The sequence below is a fragment of the Didymosphaeria variabile genome, assembly GCF_027946475.1.
Source record: "Didymosphaeria variabile strain IMI 356815 chromosome Unknown scaffold_4, whole genome shotgun sequence".
Lineage (NCBI taxonomy): Eukaryota > Fungi > Ascomycota > Dothideomycetes > Pleosporales > Didymosphaeriaceae > Didymosphaeria > Didymosphaeria variabile.
Window position 1 is genome coordinate 1,440,484 of NW_026611623.1, and position 19,275 is coordinate 1,459,758.

At 53.6% G+C, this 19,275-nt stretch overlaps 6 protein-coding genes across 6 annotated transcripts; 2 read left to right on the forward strand and 4 right to left on the reverse strand.

Moving 5' to 3' along the window:
• Window positions 1–654: 654 nt before the first annotated feature.
• Window positions 655–1,654, forward strand: GZF3 (GATA zinc finger protein 3; the record flags this gene model as incomplete). Its single annotated transcript, XM_056214149.1, has 3 exons — window positions 655–708; window positions 813–1,001; window positions 1,049–1,654. 3 exons carry the CDS (start codon window positions 655–657, stop codon window positions 1,652–1,654), a joined length of 849 nt encoding a protein of 282 aa, XP_056071416.1.
• Window positions 1,655–3,259: 1,605 nt separating this feature from the next.
• Window positions 3,260–4,897, reverse strand: N0V89_005373 (uncharacterized protein; the record flags this gene model as incomplete). Its single annotated transcript, XM_056214150.1, has 1 exon — window positions 3,260–4,897. One exon carries the CDS (start codon window positions 4,895–4,897, stop codon window positions 3,260–3,262), a length of 1,638 nt encoding a protein of 545 aa, XP_056071417.1.
• Window positions 4,898–5,766: 869 nt separating this feature from the next.
• N0V89_005374 (uncharacterized protein) lies at window positions 5,767–6,758 on the forward strand (the record flags this gene model as incomplete). The annotated part of the gene is made up of 2 exons (XM_056214151.1): window positions 5,767–5,810; window positions 5,840–6,758. 2 exons carry the CDS (start codon window positions 5,767–5,769, stop codon window positions 6,756–6,758), a joined length of 963 nt encoding a protein of 320 aa, XP_056071418.1.
• Window positions 6,759–10,149: 3,391 nt separating this feature from the next.
• Window positions 10,150–10,804, reverse strand: N0V89_005375 (uncharacterized protein; the record flags this gene model as incomplete). Its single annotated transcript, XM_056214152.1, has 2 exons — window positions 10,150–10,494; window positions 10,592–10,804. The coding sequence occupies 2 exons, from the start codon at window positions 10,802–10,804 to the stop codon at window positions 10,150–10,152; spliced, it is 558 nt and encodes a 185-aa protein (XP_056071419.1).
• An 820-nt stretch (window positions 10,805–11,624) lies between these two features.
• N0V89_005376 (uncharacterized protein) lies at window positions 11,625–14,819 on the reverse strand (the record flags this gene model as incomplete). The annotated part of the gene is made up of 5 exons (XM_056214153.1): window positions 11,625–12,452; window positions 12,502–13,380; window positions 13,430–13,891; window positions 13,956–14,228; window positions 14,280–14,819. The coding sequence occupies 5 exons, from the start codon at window positions 14,817–14,819 to the stop codon at window positions 11,625–11,627; spliced, it is 2,982 nt and encodes a 993-aa protein (XP_056071420.1).
• Window positions 14,820–16,576: 1,757 nt separating this feature from the next.
• Window positions 16,577–18,920, reverse strand: N0V89_005377 (uncharacterized protein; the record flags this gene model as incomplete). The annotated part of the gene is made up of 2 exons (XM_056214154.1): window positions 16,577–17,840; window positions 17,983–18,920. The coding sequence occupies 2 exons, from the start codon at window positions 18,918–18,920 to the stop codon at window positions 16,577–16,579; spliced, it is 2,202 nt and encodes a 733-aa protein (XP_056071421.1).
• Window positions 18,921–19,275: the final 355 nt, after the last annotated feature.

Here is a 19,275-nt window from a genome sequence, read left to right on the forward strand (position 1 = left end):
AATTCATTCGCTCCTTCTGCGCTTTGCCCGCGTTGTGTTGAACCAGGCACCTCCGCGTCTCCAGAAGCACATCTTCGACACTCAGCACATTCGCGAGAGACGTCCTCGTTTCTCGCTCTAATACAGCACGCCTTCCGCAACGCTGGCTACATCAGTCCTTCCGCGGCCTCAGGCCAGCGAGACGTTCCGCCGACCCTCGATCCTGCAGGTGTTCGACCTGCCCGCTTTCAAAACGGCGCCCACGTTCGACAACGACAAGCCCTCTCTGCCGTCGATCGGCCATGAGATCTCGCGCCCGTCCTCGACGTCGACGATAGCTTCCTTTTCGACCCAGAACCAGCGGCACAGCAGTCACGCCTCGATCCAGCTGCCCGCCCTGTCCGCACTCGCATCGGCAGCGGCGCCCAGCCCCGCAGTCAGCAAAGACAGTAACGATTATAATGACAGTAATATGAGCGCACGAACACCGCCGATTAATGTGTCGCCTCCACAAAGGTGCGTGCAATTGATGCCGTGGGGAGACGTCGAGTGGTGCCTTCCCTGAGCTTGGAACTGCCCACCAGTAGCGCCTTCCCTTCTTATCGCTCTTGGCGCCGCCTCGAACTTTTCATTTCGACACCTCGCTGACCGCTGTGCAGACTTCCTGGCCACAGCATGACTTACGCAACCGCCGCGCCCGCCACTGCTGGCGGAAATGCGAATTCTCCGGTACGCTCTCCTTGCTGACGTTGTCATGGCCGTGCACCTCTCGTGCTGGTCTCGCCAAAATATGTCTTATCGATTCTTATCGATTGCGTACTGACTGTTATCAGCCAGTCTGCCAGAACTGCACCACGAGCACCACGCCGCTCTGGCGACGCGATGAGTCCGGCTCCGTGCTGTGCAACGCCTGCGGCCTCTTCTTGAAGCTGCACGGTCGTCCGCGCCCCATCTCCCTCAAGACCGATGTCATCAAGAGTCGCAACCGGGTCAAGACGGGCGGGCCTGGTGCTCGCAAGAAGGTATATGACTTTCTATATGCTTACTGCAAATGCTGATTTCTGTCTAGCCTGGCGAGATGAACGGTCTTCCCGCCGCTCACCCTGATGCCGACGCCTTCCACGGTCTTGCACAACATCGTCGTGCATCTGGCAAGATCTCCTCCGGTCTTTCCGATCGGTCACAGTCGCCAATTTCACGCACTGGCACTCCCGGCTTCCCTCACCCATCCAACATCGCCCCCCAGCACATGTTCGACGGTGCCCTGCATGCCGATTTCCACTCCCCTTCTCTGCCAAACTTTGGCTTCCGGCAACCCTCACCCGGCGCAATGTCCTTGTCTAACGGCTCCCACATGGAAGCTCCGCCGCCATACGACACCCTAGCCGCACAAAATACTGCCCTGAAGACCCGCGTATCCGAGCTAGAACTGGTTAACGACCTGTTCCGAGGGCGTGTCACTGAGTTGGAGACAAGCGAGCAAGCCGCACGAGGACGGGAATCGCAAATTAGGGCTGAGCTGGAAGAGGCCAAGCAGCGGGAAGCAGGTCTAAAGAGGCGGTTGGAGGAGCTAGAAGCTGAAGGCGCCGAAGGCCCACGGCACAAGAAAATGCGAATGAGCGATCTTGTTGATGAGAGCCGTGCAGGCTCTCCGATCAGCTCTTTGACGGAGTGAAATCCCTCAATGACCTGGTTTTGCTTAATCGCAACTTTAACGACATGTTATGCACGCTTAATTGGGATCATCATTGTGGCCTCAAGGGCCATGAGCATGGGTTGCCAGCTTCCGGTCGGAAGTGGACAGCAGGAGCTCATCGACCCCACATTACCCTTTCTTACTCTGTTAAAGAGCTGTGCGTCGACGCTCAAAAGCTCGCCTTAGGTCGCCTCGACCACTTAATGTTTCAATACCACCACCGAACCGTGTCCATGGTTCCTGTACTCTAAGACTTTTCTTCTTTTCCGTTTGGTGGCAAACCTCAGGGTTTTCTGGGGTTGTGGATGTGTCGATGCTTTGGTTGCTCTTGTAGAAGGATGGGCATGGTTGAAATGGCGGTCAGGTTTTCGGACGAGGCATGAGATGGCTTCCAAAAGTTTATCTGGAATAGTGAATGGGATACGCTGTAACGTCAGTATTGAGCTTTGCTTTTGCGGTGCGTTTGCTTGTGCGTATGATTGTGGTCTCGCTCCTTACAGGCAGGCAATGCATCGGGATTGAGTCCAGTCGACTGCAGTATCATTTGTGAGACCAGGTTTAGAAGAAGCAAGAGGCATACCTTCAAGGTACCGCCCTACCACTTATCCGCAGTGTTCGAACCTGGCGGGAAATGGGGCCCAAGCGATTGGTGCGATTCGCCTTGAATGGAGGATGAATAGCCTGGCTAGCTAGCTGTCAGCCATTCTCTATTGTATCAGCTCATCCTCGGTGTACGAATGGGTGGTGTAATGGCAGATCCAGAAGATGAAGTGAGCGGTAGCGGTGCGTATCACACGGTCGGATTGCACGCTATCTGGAACCGTAACAATACGGACAGGAACTCGCGCAAATCTTGCTTACCAGGGGGTATTAATACGGGTGTTGTGCCGCTGATGCAGGGATGTGTGACGAGTTTTGTAAAGGTGGTTGGATCCGAATGTGGGGAGGTTGACCGGGGCGCCGAGGTGGGAGAAGGCGGTTGATGGGCGGACGCTGAGGATTGGGGTTGCGAACGTGATGGGTATGAGAGACTTGGAGGAGGTTGAGGGGAGAATATTTGGGAAGAGGTGTAGAGTGTCGTGGCCGGTGGCTGGGACCTTGGAAGTTGCGCTCCTGGAAGGGACGAGAGTTGCTTTGGCGGAGGTTGAGAAGCCCGATTCAAGTTAGGTTCGAGTTCTGTAGGGTTTCTGACATGAACACGAGCACTACAGGTTCCATTCGGCCACATGCGCCCATTATGGTATCAGATCAGAGGGTTTGAAATCAGATTCAACTTGGCTTTCAGGATAGGTAAATATTATGAGTAAAAGGGAACACCATCATGTCCAAGCCTTGATCGCAGCCACGCTTTATGTAGACAAGATTTGCTCTGTAAACAGTTATCAAGATAGCAGTGAGGCGCAGTGGTGTTTTCAGTTCTCTACTTCTGATACCGCCGCCGACTTATGCTACCTATGTTCGAACGTTGACCACTTGATCAGGAAGGAGACGTCATAACAGACTATACTGGCACATTGTAAGTGTATGGCCTTGAAGGAATAAGGTTCGAATGTGGTACTCACGGGTATGCCGAGCTATTTCGTTTCATTGTAAACTCTGCTTCAATTCCTTCACAGTTTTCGCCCCGTAGCTTCGTAGGATCTCGATAATTGTGGTAGCATCTCTGCGGAGAGCGATATCGAGTGCCGTTGAGTTGCGATCGCTGTATATTATCGTAGCGTTGACATCAATCATTGGGTGATCGAGTAATAGCCGGATGATATCGAGATTACCACGCCGCACAGCCATGGACAACGCCGTGTCGTCCCAATCAGCAGGTTTCGCATTCACATCAATTCGGGGATAGCGAAGCAGCATCCTGATTATCTCATGATTACCCTGTTTCACCGCCTCAGTCAAAGGCGCTGATGTAGAAACGTTGATCTTTGGGCACGAGAGCAATAGCTCCACCATCGAGAGATGATTGTGTTTGACAGCCTCGTAAAGAGGTCTTCCGCCCATAATAACACTGGGATGCCCTATAAGTAGTTCCATAGTCGTTTGGTCGCCATTTCCCGCGGCAATTTCTGTGGGGAGAAAGTTTTGTCCCTTCCCAGCATTAACGTCGATGACAGGACTCTCCATAAGTCGCTTTGCGAGATTGCTATAGCCCAACGCAATCGCCCAGTTGAAAGGATTTTGCCAAGCATCAACCTGATAAGCTGGTAGAAAAGAGATATCTCTGCGAATCAGATCCAAGGCCTTATCCTCATTGCCCTCGGCAATCTCTCGAAGAAGGGGACTTATAAGATCATTGTGTTGCACCCTATGATCTTGTAGGAGGATCTGACCCATACGATATTGACGGAATTTCATGGTCAAGTGGATCTCCTCCTTTGGCCACGGATAACTACCGTCGAACTTTAGCTCTTTTTGAGCAAGTAGAAATCTAACCATCTCCTCGTGGCCGAATATTAACGCGACTTGGAGAGGTGTTGCACGATATATGGATTCACCGCGGAGCCGTAGGAGTCTTTGTGCGTTGATATTGGTACCTGGGTAAGTAAGAAGTAGCCGTAAGACTTCTACATTTCCACTCTCTGCCGCGATGTGTAATGCGGACGTTCGCCAGGAACCTCCCTGGGTAATCTTGAGGTTTTCATGACTAAGGAGTAGACTCATGATCGCCGGGCTCTTCCTCGCGGCCAAAAGTAGCAATGGTCGGTCGCCCTGATCAATGACTTGTTTGCCGAAATGCTGAATGAAAGCTCCGATTGCGCTAACTTTCTCGGACTGGATAATGTAGGGGGCCAATATGTCGGGACTGGAGATGCTACCATTCGAATCGCAATTGTTCCGCATGAGGACACTCACAACCTTCCAATTACCACCTAGTGCTGCTTCATGTAAAGGAACTCTACCCTTTCCGTTGTACTCCTTGGATGATACGCCTAGCGAAAGAAGATATTCTACGGCTTGCACGTTTGCAGCCCTCGCCGCTGCATGCAGTGCGTTGGAGCCATCAACTCCAACCGAACATATATCTGCACCAGACTGGCGCAGTCGTTCCAGCAGAGCGATATTTCCAGTTGCGGCCGCGCGAAAGAGAGAGATAGCATTATGTTCATGGCTGATGTTTCCAGCAATAGTCTCCCCGGTCGACGACAGCTCAGTAGGATGACGTTCTGTGGCCTGGTTGGAACCAAGGAACGACCTGGAACCAAGCTTATGCGATTTCCGCATATGCTGGGGTAAGTTATCCTTACGTGTCGCTTTGAAATTGCAACCAGCTACCGTGCAGGGAAACATTTGCTGTGCCACGCGATGTCGTGATGTTTCATGGCGAGCGAGGTCTCTTCGGAGCGCGAAGCCTCTTTGACATTGGTTGCATCGAAACGGCTTCACGTGTGTGTTCTTATGCTGACTTACGCCCCCGTCAGTACAGTCTACGTCCACTGAAATGGCACTCACGTGTAACGTCTCCGCTCGCTAAACGTTCTTGAGCAGACCTGACATTGGAAGACTTCACTGCTCCAGATAGGCTGTGAAGCGACAGCAGGCTCCATGAGATATCAATAGGTTTGCCGTGTCCGCAGTTTTAGGATAGTGTATCAACAGCGCGGCGTCGAGTGTGCACTCTATGTAACCTAGGATATGCTGTATAAAGGACAACTGTACGCAAGCTCCTGACTAGCTACTGTATATAACGCACTGCCTTCGAAGGTACGACCACTGCTTCTTTAACAGACAACCAATCCTCCAATGGCTTGGCGTAGGGCACCAACAAGTCGAATGATTGGCTGATGCGTAAACCCGAATGCAGCTCACCAATAACACACTGTCGCGTAGGCCTTCTGACCGTCACCTGCTCGGCCTGATTTGATAAGTAGTCCGGAGGCTCCCAACCCGACAGACACCTTCGACCAAGACACGATTGCATCTTCGGAAACGTCTCCCTGTTCCTCCCGAGTACTTCATCGCTGTACGCTTCCACCTATATCTCCCGATCAGCCACCTGCACCATCGGGAGTAAGGGTTTCTGAATCTCGAGGAAACACCAAGCCCTTTCCCCTGGACGTCCATTCCGCACAGAAATCTTCAGATTTGGCGATATGTCGTTCGCGAAAACACGAAACCTTTCACACGAGGCTGAGCCGTGAGTTTTTTTTTTTTAACATCATGCAGTTATGCCTTTTGGAATTGTGTGCAGCAGTTGGGGGCCGTGAAGCGTGCGGCCAGTCAGACCCCAGTCAGCAATGCAAGTCCAGGGCAACCCCTGCAGTATCCAATACAGAACAATCTGGGCACCAACGTCAGACCATGCTTTGCAGTGCCAGATGCTGGTACGAAAATCGGACTTGACAACGCTCTCACGGTCGATCATTTCCCCTTCGCCTTAGTCAATGGCATCCAACCCGATTCGAGCCGAAATTCCTGTCCTCTTTATGGGCCAGAAGGACTGGTCCGAGGTATTCAGTCTGGCTGCAGTGATGACTACCTGGCTCATGGGACCGGAAACGCGCAACGCAATTACAGTGGAGCAAATGCACCTTTCCGGAGCATCCAGCCACACGAGGCATATGCCGGATCAGGTGTTCCTCTCGGAAATATCAACTTTACCGCTGGGTATGGCCCGACACATACCGGTGGCTTCCAGCACATGGATAACAACCTTGAGATGGCCATGTCATCTGGTATCAGTCCACAACTTCCAGACAACGGCTTCCAACTCACGAGGGAAGAGCATGGACAGGACTGGTACGCACCGTCTGGATTCGAGTTGCAGGATCTGGAGAACATCAACTGGTCTGGTAATTCCGGTATGCGTGATTTGAGGCAGCTCGCCCCCTCTACCAAGGGCTTAACGCCTCAGCCAGCCACCCCCAATACGAACGTCCATCGTTGCGACGTTCCGGGGTGCAACGCAACCTTTGGCCGTCCGGCTGAATTCCGTCGCCACAAGCGCACTGTTCACAAGCGACTTGGGGCGCCTGAATTCCAGTGCATGGTACAATCTTGCAGCTACACGTATCCACGTCTCGACAAAGTGCGTGAGCACATGAGGAGGGTGCATGGAATCCGCATCCAGATGGAAAAGGCTTGAGGATGCTTTGGTTGCACGGTTTGATCGCGCTTTCCTTTCGCCGTTCTCTTCTGTCACTTGTCTCTGTTTTCAGTCTTTACCGATTGTCTCCCCAGACGTCCGCTCCTTAGGTAGTCAGTAATCTATTGTCTTCTTAGCATCTGACACGTCCCAATCGTCGACTCTTCCCTAGCCAATGTCCAAATTCCCGGCGGGAATTTTCCACGTCACTGGGTGGCGTGCGCCTCGTCGGTATCAGGCTGAGGTGTTGCGTTGACCGGTCCTTCAGCAGCCTTGCGTCCAACCCTGCCACGACGCACCAATCTTGCTAGAGAGCGCCATCTTTCTAATCGTACCTTTAACCCTCTCTTAGACGGAAGACAGGCCTAGGCTCGGAAAATCATTCGTGTATGTGCTGCGTTCTCGCACTGGCAGTTCAATGGACGTTGCCCTACCGTATTGAGCTAACGTGATGGGGTATAGTCACGTACTAGCGTCCCTTGTGCCTTCACTCTTATCAGTCGTGTCAGTCTCATCACGTCCTATCCTCACCCTCTGGCTCTTCTTCCAATGATGGCACACTGTACCGATCCCGGCCTCAATTCCCAGCGATGGATTTTCCACAGGGCACAATAGGGGGGCCGCCCGCGTTTGGTGGCTTGCAGGAGAGGGCACCTAGCTGACCTCTAATTGGATCAAGGTGCCCTCTCGCACTTCTATCCCTGCAACAGCTCGAGGACCGACGCAGGAAAAGATTTTCAGCTCAGCCGATTGCTTGTGCAGGCTCAGTTCGCTGCATTGCAACGTGGCACCGTGGTTTCACAATCGCAGCATACAACCATTTCCACATACCATGAGATTCGACAGTCAGCGTGGGTGAAGGCTGCGATATTAGTGTTCCGAGGCTCTTCAGAATTACTCTGCTCCGCTCGCATCTTCATTACGTCGTTCTTTGCTGTGTAGAACTGCACTTAGTATCAAGTAGTTGATGAGGTACATGACCAACACTGACTAGGCCCATGAGGATATAGTAGCACTGGATCGGAATAAGTGATGAAAACATAAGGTCCTCTAAGTGCATGATGAGGAATAGGACAGTTGGAATGACACATGCAAGCGACGGTCACTTTGAAGCGTAGGAGATATTTTGCCGATGAGGTTCGTCAACGGCTGAGCCTCCAGCTCGCCAGTTTCACAATTCCCTGGTTTCGTTACATTGAGGTGCCGGAGGTAAAACGAAAAGGATTCAGGAAGACGACAGGAGCAATTCGAAAAAGAGAAGAGGTAAGAACGCTATATTGCAATGCTAGAAGAGTAAAGACTGCTACATACACCACTGCACACAACATCCATCGTCATCACTCTTTAGAGTCTTACGAACATGCTTCCGCCACTGCTCTGGCGTTCCTGCGATCTGCGCACCGACATCGACCAGCACTTTGATAATTGGTGGGTGCCTGAACCCGGGGTACCGAGCGCAATGGTGATGGCTGCACGCAAAGGAGTTCCCCTCTTAGCTTGTGGACCTCCGTGTAAGTTTGCGAATACACCGAGTCAGAACAAGAAGCGGATCATTGTCACTTACTGCAGCCTAGAGTTCTGTACGATAATATATACGCCGTTTCGCGTTTACGTCCGCTCCAATGTCCAGTAGCAAGATTACCAGTTTCTCCTCGTTTGTCCAAACCGCAACCTGAAGGGCGTCGCCCTAGTCAGGACATGGGCCATTGACATCAGCACTATGCATGAGCAGCAGCTGTATAATCCCAAGCCAATTTCTTTCGGTGAGTTTCTGTGAACTTTTCTGAGTCGGCTTCTCCTGCACCTGTAGCTGCTTGCAGTGCTGTAGCGTCTTCATCTTAAGCGCGTCCTCCCACACCTGCTCACCAATCTCGCAAAGGGTACATGCGCCAGCGACTTCTCCCACTCCAATCATTTAGAACCCTTCAAGTCTGAATAACTGACGTACGCTCCTTTCTGACCGTATTCTTTACGCCATAGATCCGGAGACTCCGCAGCGGCCCAGCTTGTCAAACAGTTAATTTTGTTCCTTTAGACCGACAGTCTCCTCTCTCGCTTCGAGCCTTGAGCAATCTTCTTCTTATGCGTCGTCAAGGAATGATCAATCACCTCTCGAGGGTGATATAATGCGTTCTTTCCCCCTCACGGTAGATCAGCGGCGTGAACACATCAATAAGACGCAAGAGACAATACACCACTCCTCTTCTCATCCTGTAACGCCCTTCTCTGCCCAGGACATTCTCGTCTCGAATGGGAAGCTAGCCATTGAGGGCTGTCGCTGTAACGCTGCAACGGGAGTTCCTGTAATCTCATGAATCTGCCTTTCCAACGATATCTTATCACGTAATTGCTTGCCATGGCTAGAGAAGAAGAGAACCGTCGGGGGGAGCGACTAACTATTGCAAAGTCCAGCCACGCGTGAACCACCGGCTCTTGCGTAAAGCTAGTTCCCACGTGGTTTGACCATGATTTACCTCTCCCAAGTTGATATATGTAGGCACACATAGCATTTCGCAGCATCCTGGTACCAGCGAAACATACTGTGCCTCTATGAGCTCGGCTTGCTCGACTTCCGGATACAGCAAGTGTCTACCCAAAAGTAACGGAGGCCGTCTTTCGCAGCTTGATGTGCGCAGAACTGGAGTTCCTTGTACCCAGGTTCAGTCTTCCAAGACTCGTTGAAGAAGTGTTCAAAAACTATCTCCTCTCCATTGACCTGGGACAAAGTATGCGAGAGAATCGCATATGCAGGGACGTTCGTGCGAAATTGCTCCGTCAGGCTGAAGTCATCCTCTCCGTTCATCTTTAAAAGACGCATCCTGGCTGCTTCGAATTTGGACAGCGCTGCTTGGAGAAGTAGCGGATTGGAGACTCGTCCTGGCCAGTGCCAGGGCGGTTGTTGAACATTATGCCATGTTCTCGAGTGCATGAGCATACCCAGGCTGAAAGATGAGCCACGCAGGTAGACGCCACAAAAAGGGGTCCTTACTCTTGAGCTTCGCTCGTGCTGCGTGACCCATGCATATTGGACTTTGAGAAGATCAATACAATTTGAAGGGGAGCGCTAAAGAATGCGGGAGGAACGGCAAGCATATGCATCAATACACGCATTTGCTTCCTGATTGTCAATTAGCATGCAACAACAGCATGCTTCTTCTGCTTATAACGAGTCATAATACACGTTTCACAGTCTACATGCACCAATGCGTTCCCGTCGATATGTACATTCCAGAGCTCTGAAGCTCTGCCCACCATAGCATTGAGAGAGGATGCCTAGTCTATCATGTCTATCGCTCATGGAAATGGTCTCCGTGACCAACGTTAGCTATCACTGTTCCGTGCGTCAGCCCCACTCACCCTTTTATGACCATGGGGCCTCCACTCCACCACCTCACGGCTGCTGCGGACCCTTCGTCCCCGGTCCCCCATTCCTCTCCCAATCAATCCACGACCCTCGATATTCACCCACATTCTCATACCCCGCCTGCTTCGCCAACTGCGCCGCCGCACTACTCCTCACGCCCGCCTTACAAAAGAACACGACCATCTTCTCCCGCGGCGGCTTCTGAAACCCGAACCTATCCTGGAAGTCCTCCTCGCTCAGCAGCAGCGCGTCCGGCTGCGATGTGATGGGCACGTTGAGGCTCGTGGGGATGCTGTTGGCGGCATATTCGGCGGGCTCGCGGACGTCGATGAGGAGGGTGCTGTCGCTGGGGGTTTCGACTATGGAGAGGACCTGTTCACGTCAATTTCCGTACGGACAGTGCGGATGCAATTGAAGGAACGCTGGAGGATGTGAATGTGAACGTGGGAAGGGACCGCGGAGAACACACATCTTTGAATTCGTACACCTTGCTGCGCTTGTCGGATGGGAATCCGGAGTGCTGCCTCTGCTGCGTAAAGCCGACCTGCACTCTGGCGACATTTCTTGCGATTGCCCGCTGCGAAGCGGCGCTCTGCGCGGTGAACCGGGTAGCAGCAGCCCTGGTCGCGACAGCCTGCGGGGCGCGCAGAGCGAGCAATTGAACTGCTCGCCTCGATGCCATTATAGGTGTACTGAGTCAGGGAACTGTAGCGGAATAGGCGCAAGAGCTCAACTGGTAAAGAAGAATGCAATCAGCTCTCGTTGTGGAGTTGTGGAGTTATGAAGCTCCGCCCGCACCGGAATTCGCAACGGCCTCGGGCCCACGCGCAAACGTCACCTTTCGTAAACCAACGCACGTGCTCGTGGCATTTTCGGAGTTGGCCGCCGAGCTCGGAGCTCGGAACTGCATTCACTGTTCACCAAAGATTATGTAAGGGGTCATTGTAGTGTGGGTATAACTTGTGCTTGTATTTTGCGAACCTCCCTCCTATCCTGATAAGACCAATTCATCACATTCCCACGACACCCACCGCCATCAGACGTGACGCATGCCCTTCGTAAAGAGGAGAGAAGCTGCACCAAGACTTGCCACTTTATTGTCCCAAGTATACCATCCATTTCCGTACACCATCGCCAGGAATCCGTCTCACCACGGATCCGGGTATCATCCATTCCATCCCCACCAAAGCGAAAACATGAAAATCCAAGGCGAAAGCAGCAAAGAGCAGCAAATTGGTATATTTCTTTTGGCGCCGACCTGGGGGAATCATTGCTTGCACGTCCGCGAAACGCCTGGAACAACAGCAAAATAAAAGACATAACAAGATCCAAATAATTGCAGAAACACGCATATATAATAGAACAGTGCGAGCAAACCAACCGAAGGCTTTTGTAATTCGCCACAGGGGTATAATTCTTTTGGTTGAGCGTTGCTACAAGTCCGGAGCTGGGGTATTTATTTGTCATAAAGCCCGGTACAAAGTTGGGAAATGGTGTATCGTTTAACGAGGAGGGCCAATAGGGCCCGGGTATCCAGATGCAGAATGAGAAGTAGAGGGGCGCCCGCTGTCGACCGACGCCCGCGGGTCGTACCTGGGAGTCACATCACCAGGCACCGCCGAAGAGGCCCCAAAGGGAAACTTGCTTTCAAATCGCGGCGTTGGCATCGGCCAACTGTTAGTGTGGTGTTCATCGTCCGTGAGATTGATGCCACTATCATTCCAGGGGTTGCGGTAGCCGCTACCCTGGGACTCGAGACTAGCCAGAGAAGCCTTCGAAGCGTTGCTAGAAGCATGCTTAAAGAGAGACCCGGGAGAGTTGGTGCCGTTCCTGCGTGAGTTGAACAAGGAAGTGAAAGACGACATGCTGCCTGGCTTGCGGAGTCGATCCAACATGCCTGGGCGCTCCTCGTCACCGAAGTGAGAACGAGTGGGCGAATCAGTGCTATCAACGGGTGGCTCGGCACGCTGAAGTAGCTTGGATTCGAAAAAGGGCAGAGACTCCTCGAAAGAGTCCGACTTGGGCCGAGGAAGGGCTCCACGGATAGTGTTGGTATCGAGACCGTGCATAACGAGGTTGTTGATCAAAAAGTCAAGGGCATCCTTCAGGCCACCGGCATTATTCCTGGTGAAGCTGAGGTGAAGTGTCTCAATCTGCTGCTCCCTGCCGTCTTCAACAGTCTCCGTCTGGGCTTCCTTGACGTGAGCATCAACGACATGTTGATCCCTGAGCTTATCGAGAATGTCCGTCTTGAAGTCTGCAGAACGCAGATGTTCACCAAGCTCTTTTGAGGCTGGGAAGGCGAGATCATGTGTCTCAGGAACCATGCCCTAGGAGATGTCAGCTTCTTGCCGCTTCGTTGAGCATGTGGCATCTTACCAGGAACTCATCAACCGCCAATGGCACCTGATATTCAGGGCCAGAGACAGTGACAGTGTCGCTTGCTTCTTCGGTGCTTGGAAACGTGATCTTGCAGTTGAACTTCTTCTCCAGCTCATCGATCTTGTCCAAGCGGGCAATCAACTCACGATGGTACAGACGATTGATGTTGATGGTCTCGGAGACAAACTCAGCGTCAGCCTTCTCCACCATGTCCATAATTTCTTGCTTGACCAGATCGAGGTTCTGGGCATTACGTGCCGGAGTACGACAGATGACGTTGTCAACCTTGATGTCGTCTTCTTCCTTTCCAAAGCCTCCACGGTCCATCGCGTTGGAGAACTTCACGAATACAGAGTACTTCTTCATGATGCGCTGGATATGCTGGCCACCAATGCCAATAATACGCTTGTGGTACTGATCAGGCACATGGAAGGAGATGGCGGCAGGCATCTCCTGCTCGACAAGATCAAGCCCGTTCTTGGTAGCGTCATACTGAGCGCCGCGAACGACGATATAGAAGTTGTACTCGTTGAAGCCATCGAATACAATCTGTACGCTGCTGTGGCTCATGATCTTATTGATCTTCCCATTCTTCTTACCGCTAACGAATTCTTTATGTTCGTTGGCGAGCTCGATTTTGACACTCATGTTATATTGAGATTTCTTCACGAACGGAATGTTATTGATCACCATCATTGCGGCCTTGACAGCATCGTCGGAGCCGTAGATGTGGAAGTTCAGCTTTTCGAAGCTGATCTCTGCGCCAGAGTTGATGCAAATGTCTGAGAGCATAGCACGCACATCAGCAGCCGTGGGAGGGCGCTGCGAAGGGTCAGGGTGGGTGATGAACCATGAGGCGCTGTAGAATTGACCAGCCTATTCGAGGTAAGCATTGCATCACGCAGAAGTGGGCTGAGCATCTTACGAGAGCCATCAACTCGCGCACGGTGCGCTCGACATGGAGAACATCGGTGCCTTGAACACGGACGACACCGCGTTGCATGCCTAGTGGAGGCAAGAGAATGTAGGAACCATTGTTCTCAATGATCTTGCGCACCTTGTCGAGGCGCTCAAGCAGGATGGCATCCAGCTTCGTGTCCGTAACCATGACGGGCTTTACAAAGACCTTGGTCGACATGACCAAGTCATGAAGACGCTGCTTGGCCCTCAGGATGCATTCCGAGTTCTCACCAGTGATGTAGATCAGGTCATCGGGACGTCGCTGTGCGCCGGCCGGGGTGTAGCCAAAAAGGCGGGGAAATGGCGGCGGAAAGTAGATGGCGGTTCCTGTAGCAGACTCGATCAACTTGATGTTCTTGCGTCCGCGCCCGCAGATGAGCGTATGCATGGTCAGCTCCAGCTTCATTGTATCCACATATCGCTTGAGCTGTGACGATATCGAATTAGCTCTGTGCGCTAGTCGGCACAAACTGCGGGGCATCAAAACTCACGATTTGGTCGATCATGATGAGCACGCGCGTCTTCGCGTGCTCCATTGTCTCCATGTCGCCGTAAATGGCGCAGCGGAGACGCGAGTCCATGCCCGTCTCAAGATTACCGTTGAAGCTCGCCGACTCAATGTCAGGCTGCTTGGGCATCAGCACGAAGATGTCAGCTTTGGTGGTCTTGGCAATGAGGTCCAGCTGGTTGAGCACAGGGCCTTTGACATGCTGCGAGGTCCGGTCAATGATGAGATCGGAGTCGATGTCGACGAAGGACGAGCGCTGTGCACTCAGTCAGACTTGGCATAATGAAGCACTCCCGATGCAGCCTACCAGTGAGATGGGCGTCGAATTGAGCACCTTGCACCGCATCTGGTTCACAATCTCAAGCTCCCCGGACAGGCACACGTTTGTGACGAGAGCCCGCAGCGGCCCCCGCTGCAAGCCGGGTAGCGGCTTGGACTCGGCCGATACGACGACGGCGGCAACGCGCCCTTCTGTCTGCTCCTGCACCTCTCGGCACATGATGCGCAGGTTCTCGACGTTCTGTGCGTGTACGGGCAGCTTGTGGACCGGGGTGCCCTCAGCCGTGCCTTCCGGGAAGGTCCACCGCGCCTTCGCTCCCGGGCTGGCGTACATGATGTCGTCGACGTCGGGCCCCGCCAAGTTGGAGGCAAAGGGCACGTTGAAGGACAGATTGACCTGGGTGCCTGGCGGGATAACAGGCGGCGCCGAGGTCGCGGTGGACGGGCGCTTGATGGGCGCTGTGACGGGCATTTCGTGGTTGGATCTCGAGAACGGGAAGCCGGCGGACGGAGCCATCTTTTCCCAGCCGTGTCGAGCTTGGCCCGTGAAGTTAGATATCTTGTGCATAGCGGGGGGGAGAGGCGCCCTGGGGGAGTGTCGGGCGGAGGGTGATGGGAGGAGAGCGAGGGAGACACGAGAGGTCGAGGTCTGTCCCAGCCAGCCCAGAGGCTGATGGCCGCTAGACTAGCAGGCTCGCAGCAGCACGGTCCCTCCGCCGATAGAGCGCCCACACAAAAGCAGGCTCAGGGCGCTCAGCGTCGCAGCAGCGGGCAGCAGCCAGTCTCAATGCGTCTCTGCGCGCTGCCTCAGACGCTGCAAGACGTCGAATCGCGCGCCCACCGCCCGCAAGCAGCGTTGTTTCAGCGCTGCGAGTCTGGAGATCTTCGCAGAGGCGGCCTGTGGCGCCCGCCGCTGAGGAGACATGGAGGCCCGAAGCGGCCTAGGCGCATCGAGCGTTGATGACATGCGCCCACACAGGCTTGAGCTTCTTCCCAGTTCCGTGGCCGTCACGCTGCGAGCGAGCGACCTGGCCCAACACTTCGCAGGCCGTCTGATCGCTGTGCTTTCCAGCAGAAACGACGTGCGCTCCCGGTCCAGATCGTCCTGCTGCCGCGACGTTTCACTTGCAACGTCCCGAAAACATTCATGCGACAGCTGCAGCCTACACGCAACACATGCCCGGCAGCTCGAGGTCACGTTGTCGCTTGTGCATGCCAACAGTTTCCTGCGCCTGTTCCCGTTTCTTTCGCCGTTGTGCCTCGCGAATCGGCCCATCCGTCCTCGGCGCCCATGGCAGTGTCACTCTTCTCCCGGAAACGGCGAGACAGGTGTGCTGACAATGAAGCGGCAGCACCAGGGTACAAGGCCTGGCTAGGCAGGCTGTGCCGTAAGCGAGTAGTTCACAGCTTTCTCTTGCTTGAGCTTTGAACACGGCAATTGTTTGCATCGACTGACAGTCATCTCTATACATCGCTCGGACTTGTGCAGCTGTAGGTTCTACAATGTACAAACTTGTAATCTATCCCGTCTATCTTGCTGTGGGCCAGGGTACCGAGCCCACAGGTGACGTTTACACATGCTACCCGTGCGACGAGCCCCAGCTCAAGTGATGAAGTCAGGGGTGGCTACTCCATCTATCTCAATACATCTTACTGTGTTGCGCTCATCAATTCCACTCCCCCACAAGGCACAGTTGCCCATTCACTTCACTCACAACAGCAGCAAAGCTTCCATACCTCCAAACAATGACGACGACTTCGCACAAGCCCCTGCAGCTAGTCCCTAGCCCAACGTCTACCATCCAAGCCCACGACTCTGTATGGCCGGCTCGGGACACAGGCCGGTCCTACTTTTATCGATATCTCTCCGGCTGCCGGCTTCCCACATTTCCGACGAGCTGGGCCAGACGGCACTGCTCCCTTCTGTTGAACATTGCACAATGCGCTAGCTGTAGATCCACCGAAACAACAATCTCGTCAATTGCTTCGGTTGCAATATTCGGCAAGACAATCGACTTTTAGAACTCTTTCCATAGCCTATCAAGGGACTCGTCCGCCTTGTCTGCCTATTAACAACTTCGCGCATTCGGCGCCTATACACAACAGTGTGCTGATTACCCTGTGCTAATCAACAGTGCATGATCCCCCAATCAATACTACAATGCCAACGAATACACTCCACCCACATTGATTCCAACAAAGTATGACATGGTTCGAGACTGCAACCTGCCCCATGCCGCCCTGCGACAATACAACTAGAGCTGGCCAGACTGTGATGCTAATTTGAAGCACACTGTGTTAGAACCCTCCTCCATCATGGACTGCCTAGTAGCGGTATGTCGGTCGTCGAGGAGCTTCTGTCGCATAGCGTTCCTGCACAACCTCAACGGGACGCTCCAGGCCGCCTTCATCTGCATACCGCCGCTGGGGGGTTGCAAAAGTAAATCGGCGGTCATCGATAGGTTCATGGCGAACGACGCTCACTTCACGCAAGCGCGGTGCGGCTACGCGGACATGACCAGGCTGGACGCTTTCATGACGAGCGTAGCCCTCCGGAATTTCACGCCGAATCACCTCAGGACGCACACTGTACGCGCGACTCGGCAAGTATTCTCGCGGAGGGCCCATCTCCTCGTATTGAGCTATCGGCCGCCGTTCGATCACCTCGTGTGGTCGATACTCCATTTCCAGGGGCCGATGCGAGGCTTCCCGTCGATATGTACGCGGTTCGATCAGGTCGGCTTCCGAAGCTTCAACATATCGGCGCGGCGGCGGGGGCATCCTCTGAACGTCGTCTTCTTCGTACAGCTCAGCACGCGGAGGCGCCCGCAGCGCTGGTTCTCGGGTCACTGCACGTTCATAGTACGGGTCAACCTCGATTCTCCTAGCAGGTGGGGCAATGGAATCCCTCGTATCCACCGGAGCCGCATAGTACTTGTTGCCGTACTGATCTACGACAATGCGACGAGGCGGTGCCATAGCCATAGGATCATCCATAATCGATTGAGCTCGAGGGACATGATCTAGCTCCTGAGGGTGGTCGGGCACGTATCTAGATGCCGCGGAGGGACGAGCCGATGCTTCTCGGTAAATGGGTTGTTCAATGGGACGCTCGGAAAAGACGTGAGATGCCGCTCGACCGTGGCGAGGTGAAGGTCCAGCATATAGATCGGTATTGGTCGGCGAGTAGGGTCGTCGAGCATATTGGACGCTTGCCACGCGACGCAAATTCTGCTCATCACGTTCCGGGCGACGTTGAGGTAGGTGAGCGATACTGGGAGTCAGGGGCTCCTCATAGAGTCGTGTTGGTCGAGCAGAAGGCTCCGAGTCACGGTAGTAGACAGGTTGCACCCTGTCAAAAATCTCCACATCGTTGGGAATGGGCTGTAAGGCTCGTCGCTTGCTCGAGGGTGGATCCGAATATGGCGTGAACGGAGGAGGTGACTGCGGCTCCTCTTTGATGTATGGTTCTGGTGACTGTGCAGTACGCTTATTGTTATTGTTATTGTTCTTTTTCCACTCCCGCTTTCGCTTGCGGTTATTCTGGATCGGTGGTACCGGGCCAGTTGGGCTTTGACGTCGAGATGACCTGGGTACATATCAGTACTCATATTTCTAAGCTGGAATGAATCCTTCTCCCTCACGCCGAGCGATGAAGCACAAATGTGAAGTGTGAAGAGAGCGTAGTGGAAAGACAAGGGGATGAAAAAGGAACCCGGTCGCTACCGTACCCGTTCACGCCATTGTTATAACGTCCATGCTGCTTTCTAGGCTCACTAGGGCCGGCATCAGCCGGTGGAGGTGAGTAGTCAGACTCGTCTAGGTCTTCGTTCACACCAGCAGGCTCAGGTTCATAGATTTCTAGGATATCATCGCCAGGTTCGTAGGGCTCGTCATCAAGATCGATCACTGGAGCACCGGCTGGGCCTGATTGCGAAGTCTCAGCAACCTGTTGCGCCGCATTGACAGCACGTTTGCCCTGTTGTGTGAGTGACCCTGCGACATCAGCATTCGAGTTGTGATTGCGATCAACCTCATCCGATGACCAACTGTCAGCTTTGCTAGAGTAATACGAGTTGTCGAAAGACTCTCCATCACTATCAGCAGGAGGAGGTCGCAAGCCGGAGACTGGCTTTACTAGCCTGTGGGCCTGGGCAAGCAGGTCGTCCACGTCCAACACGTCTCGCTCATCCTCGTTTGTACGACCGCGCTTATCCAACTGATCTTTCAGTGCCCGCTCGAGCTGCTGCCGCTTCAGTTGTAGTTCAGCCCTGATGAGATGATCAGACTTCGTGAGCAGTACTGGGTCGATGCCAGACGATGCAGACTTGGCCGAAAAGGGCCGCGAAACATGTGCGATGGGCGAGGCAAAGTCGTTTGGCGAAGGGATCTGTGACAAAGAGTTTTCGGGACGCGGCGGGAACAACTGCTGGTTAGATGTGCCGTTGGAGATCCCGTTGATCGTGTTTCTCGCTGCTGGAGCGACATGCGGTGGACGCGGTGCGACCTGTTCTAGGACTTTGGGAGGAAGACGAATGCGCGGATGTTTGCCCGCGAATACTTCATCCCGAATATGCAGCAGCTTCTTGAGGAAATCGGCCTCGCGCCAATCCTCGGCGGGTACCACGCTGGTCCCGTTTGCGAGCGGAGATGCTGCGCTTGTCGACATGACTGCGTGGCAGCCGAATGTTTGCTACACTCACGGCGCGCCAAAACCAAGCTACAGGGGATGGGTTGAGCAGGTCAGTGAGAAAGCGATTTGTATACAAATACAGAAAGATTCATGGTGATGGCGCGTCGAAACGAGAGTGGAGAGGTGGCTGGGGAGAAATCGGCACTGTGAACATTCGATCCACGCGGTTGAGGAAAGCGGCCGCATGCTGCCAAGGCGCTATACCCGTTGCGATTGCTTCGTTTCTCCTGCCTGGAACACATCGTCGCACGTGGTTGCACGATTTTACGGCATGGACTTAATTCCCTAGTAATCTAGTTCGTCGTCTGCTTGCAGTTCAGCTACTGTCAGC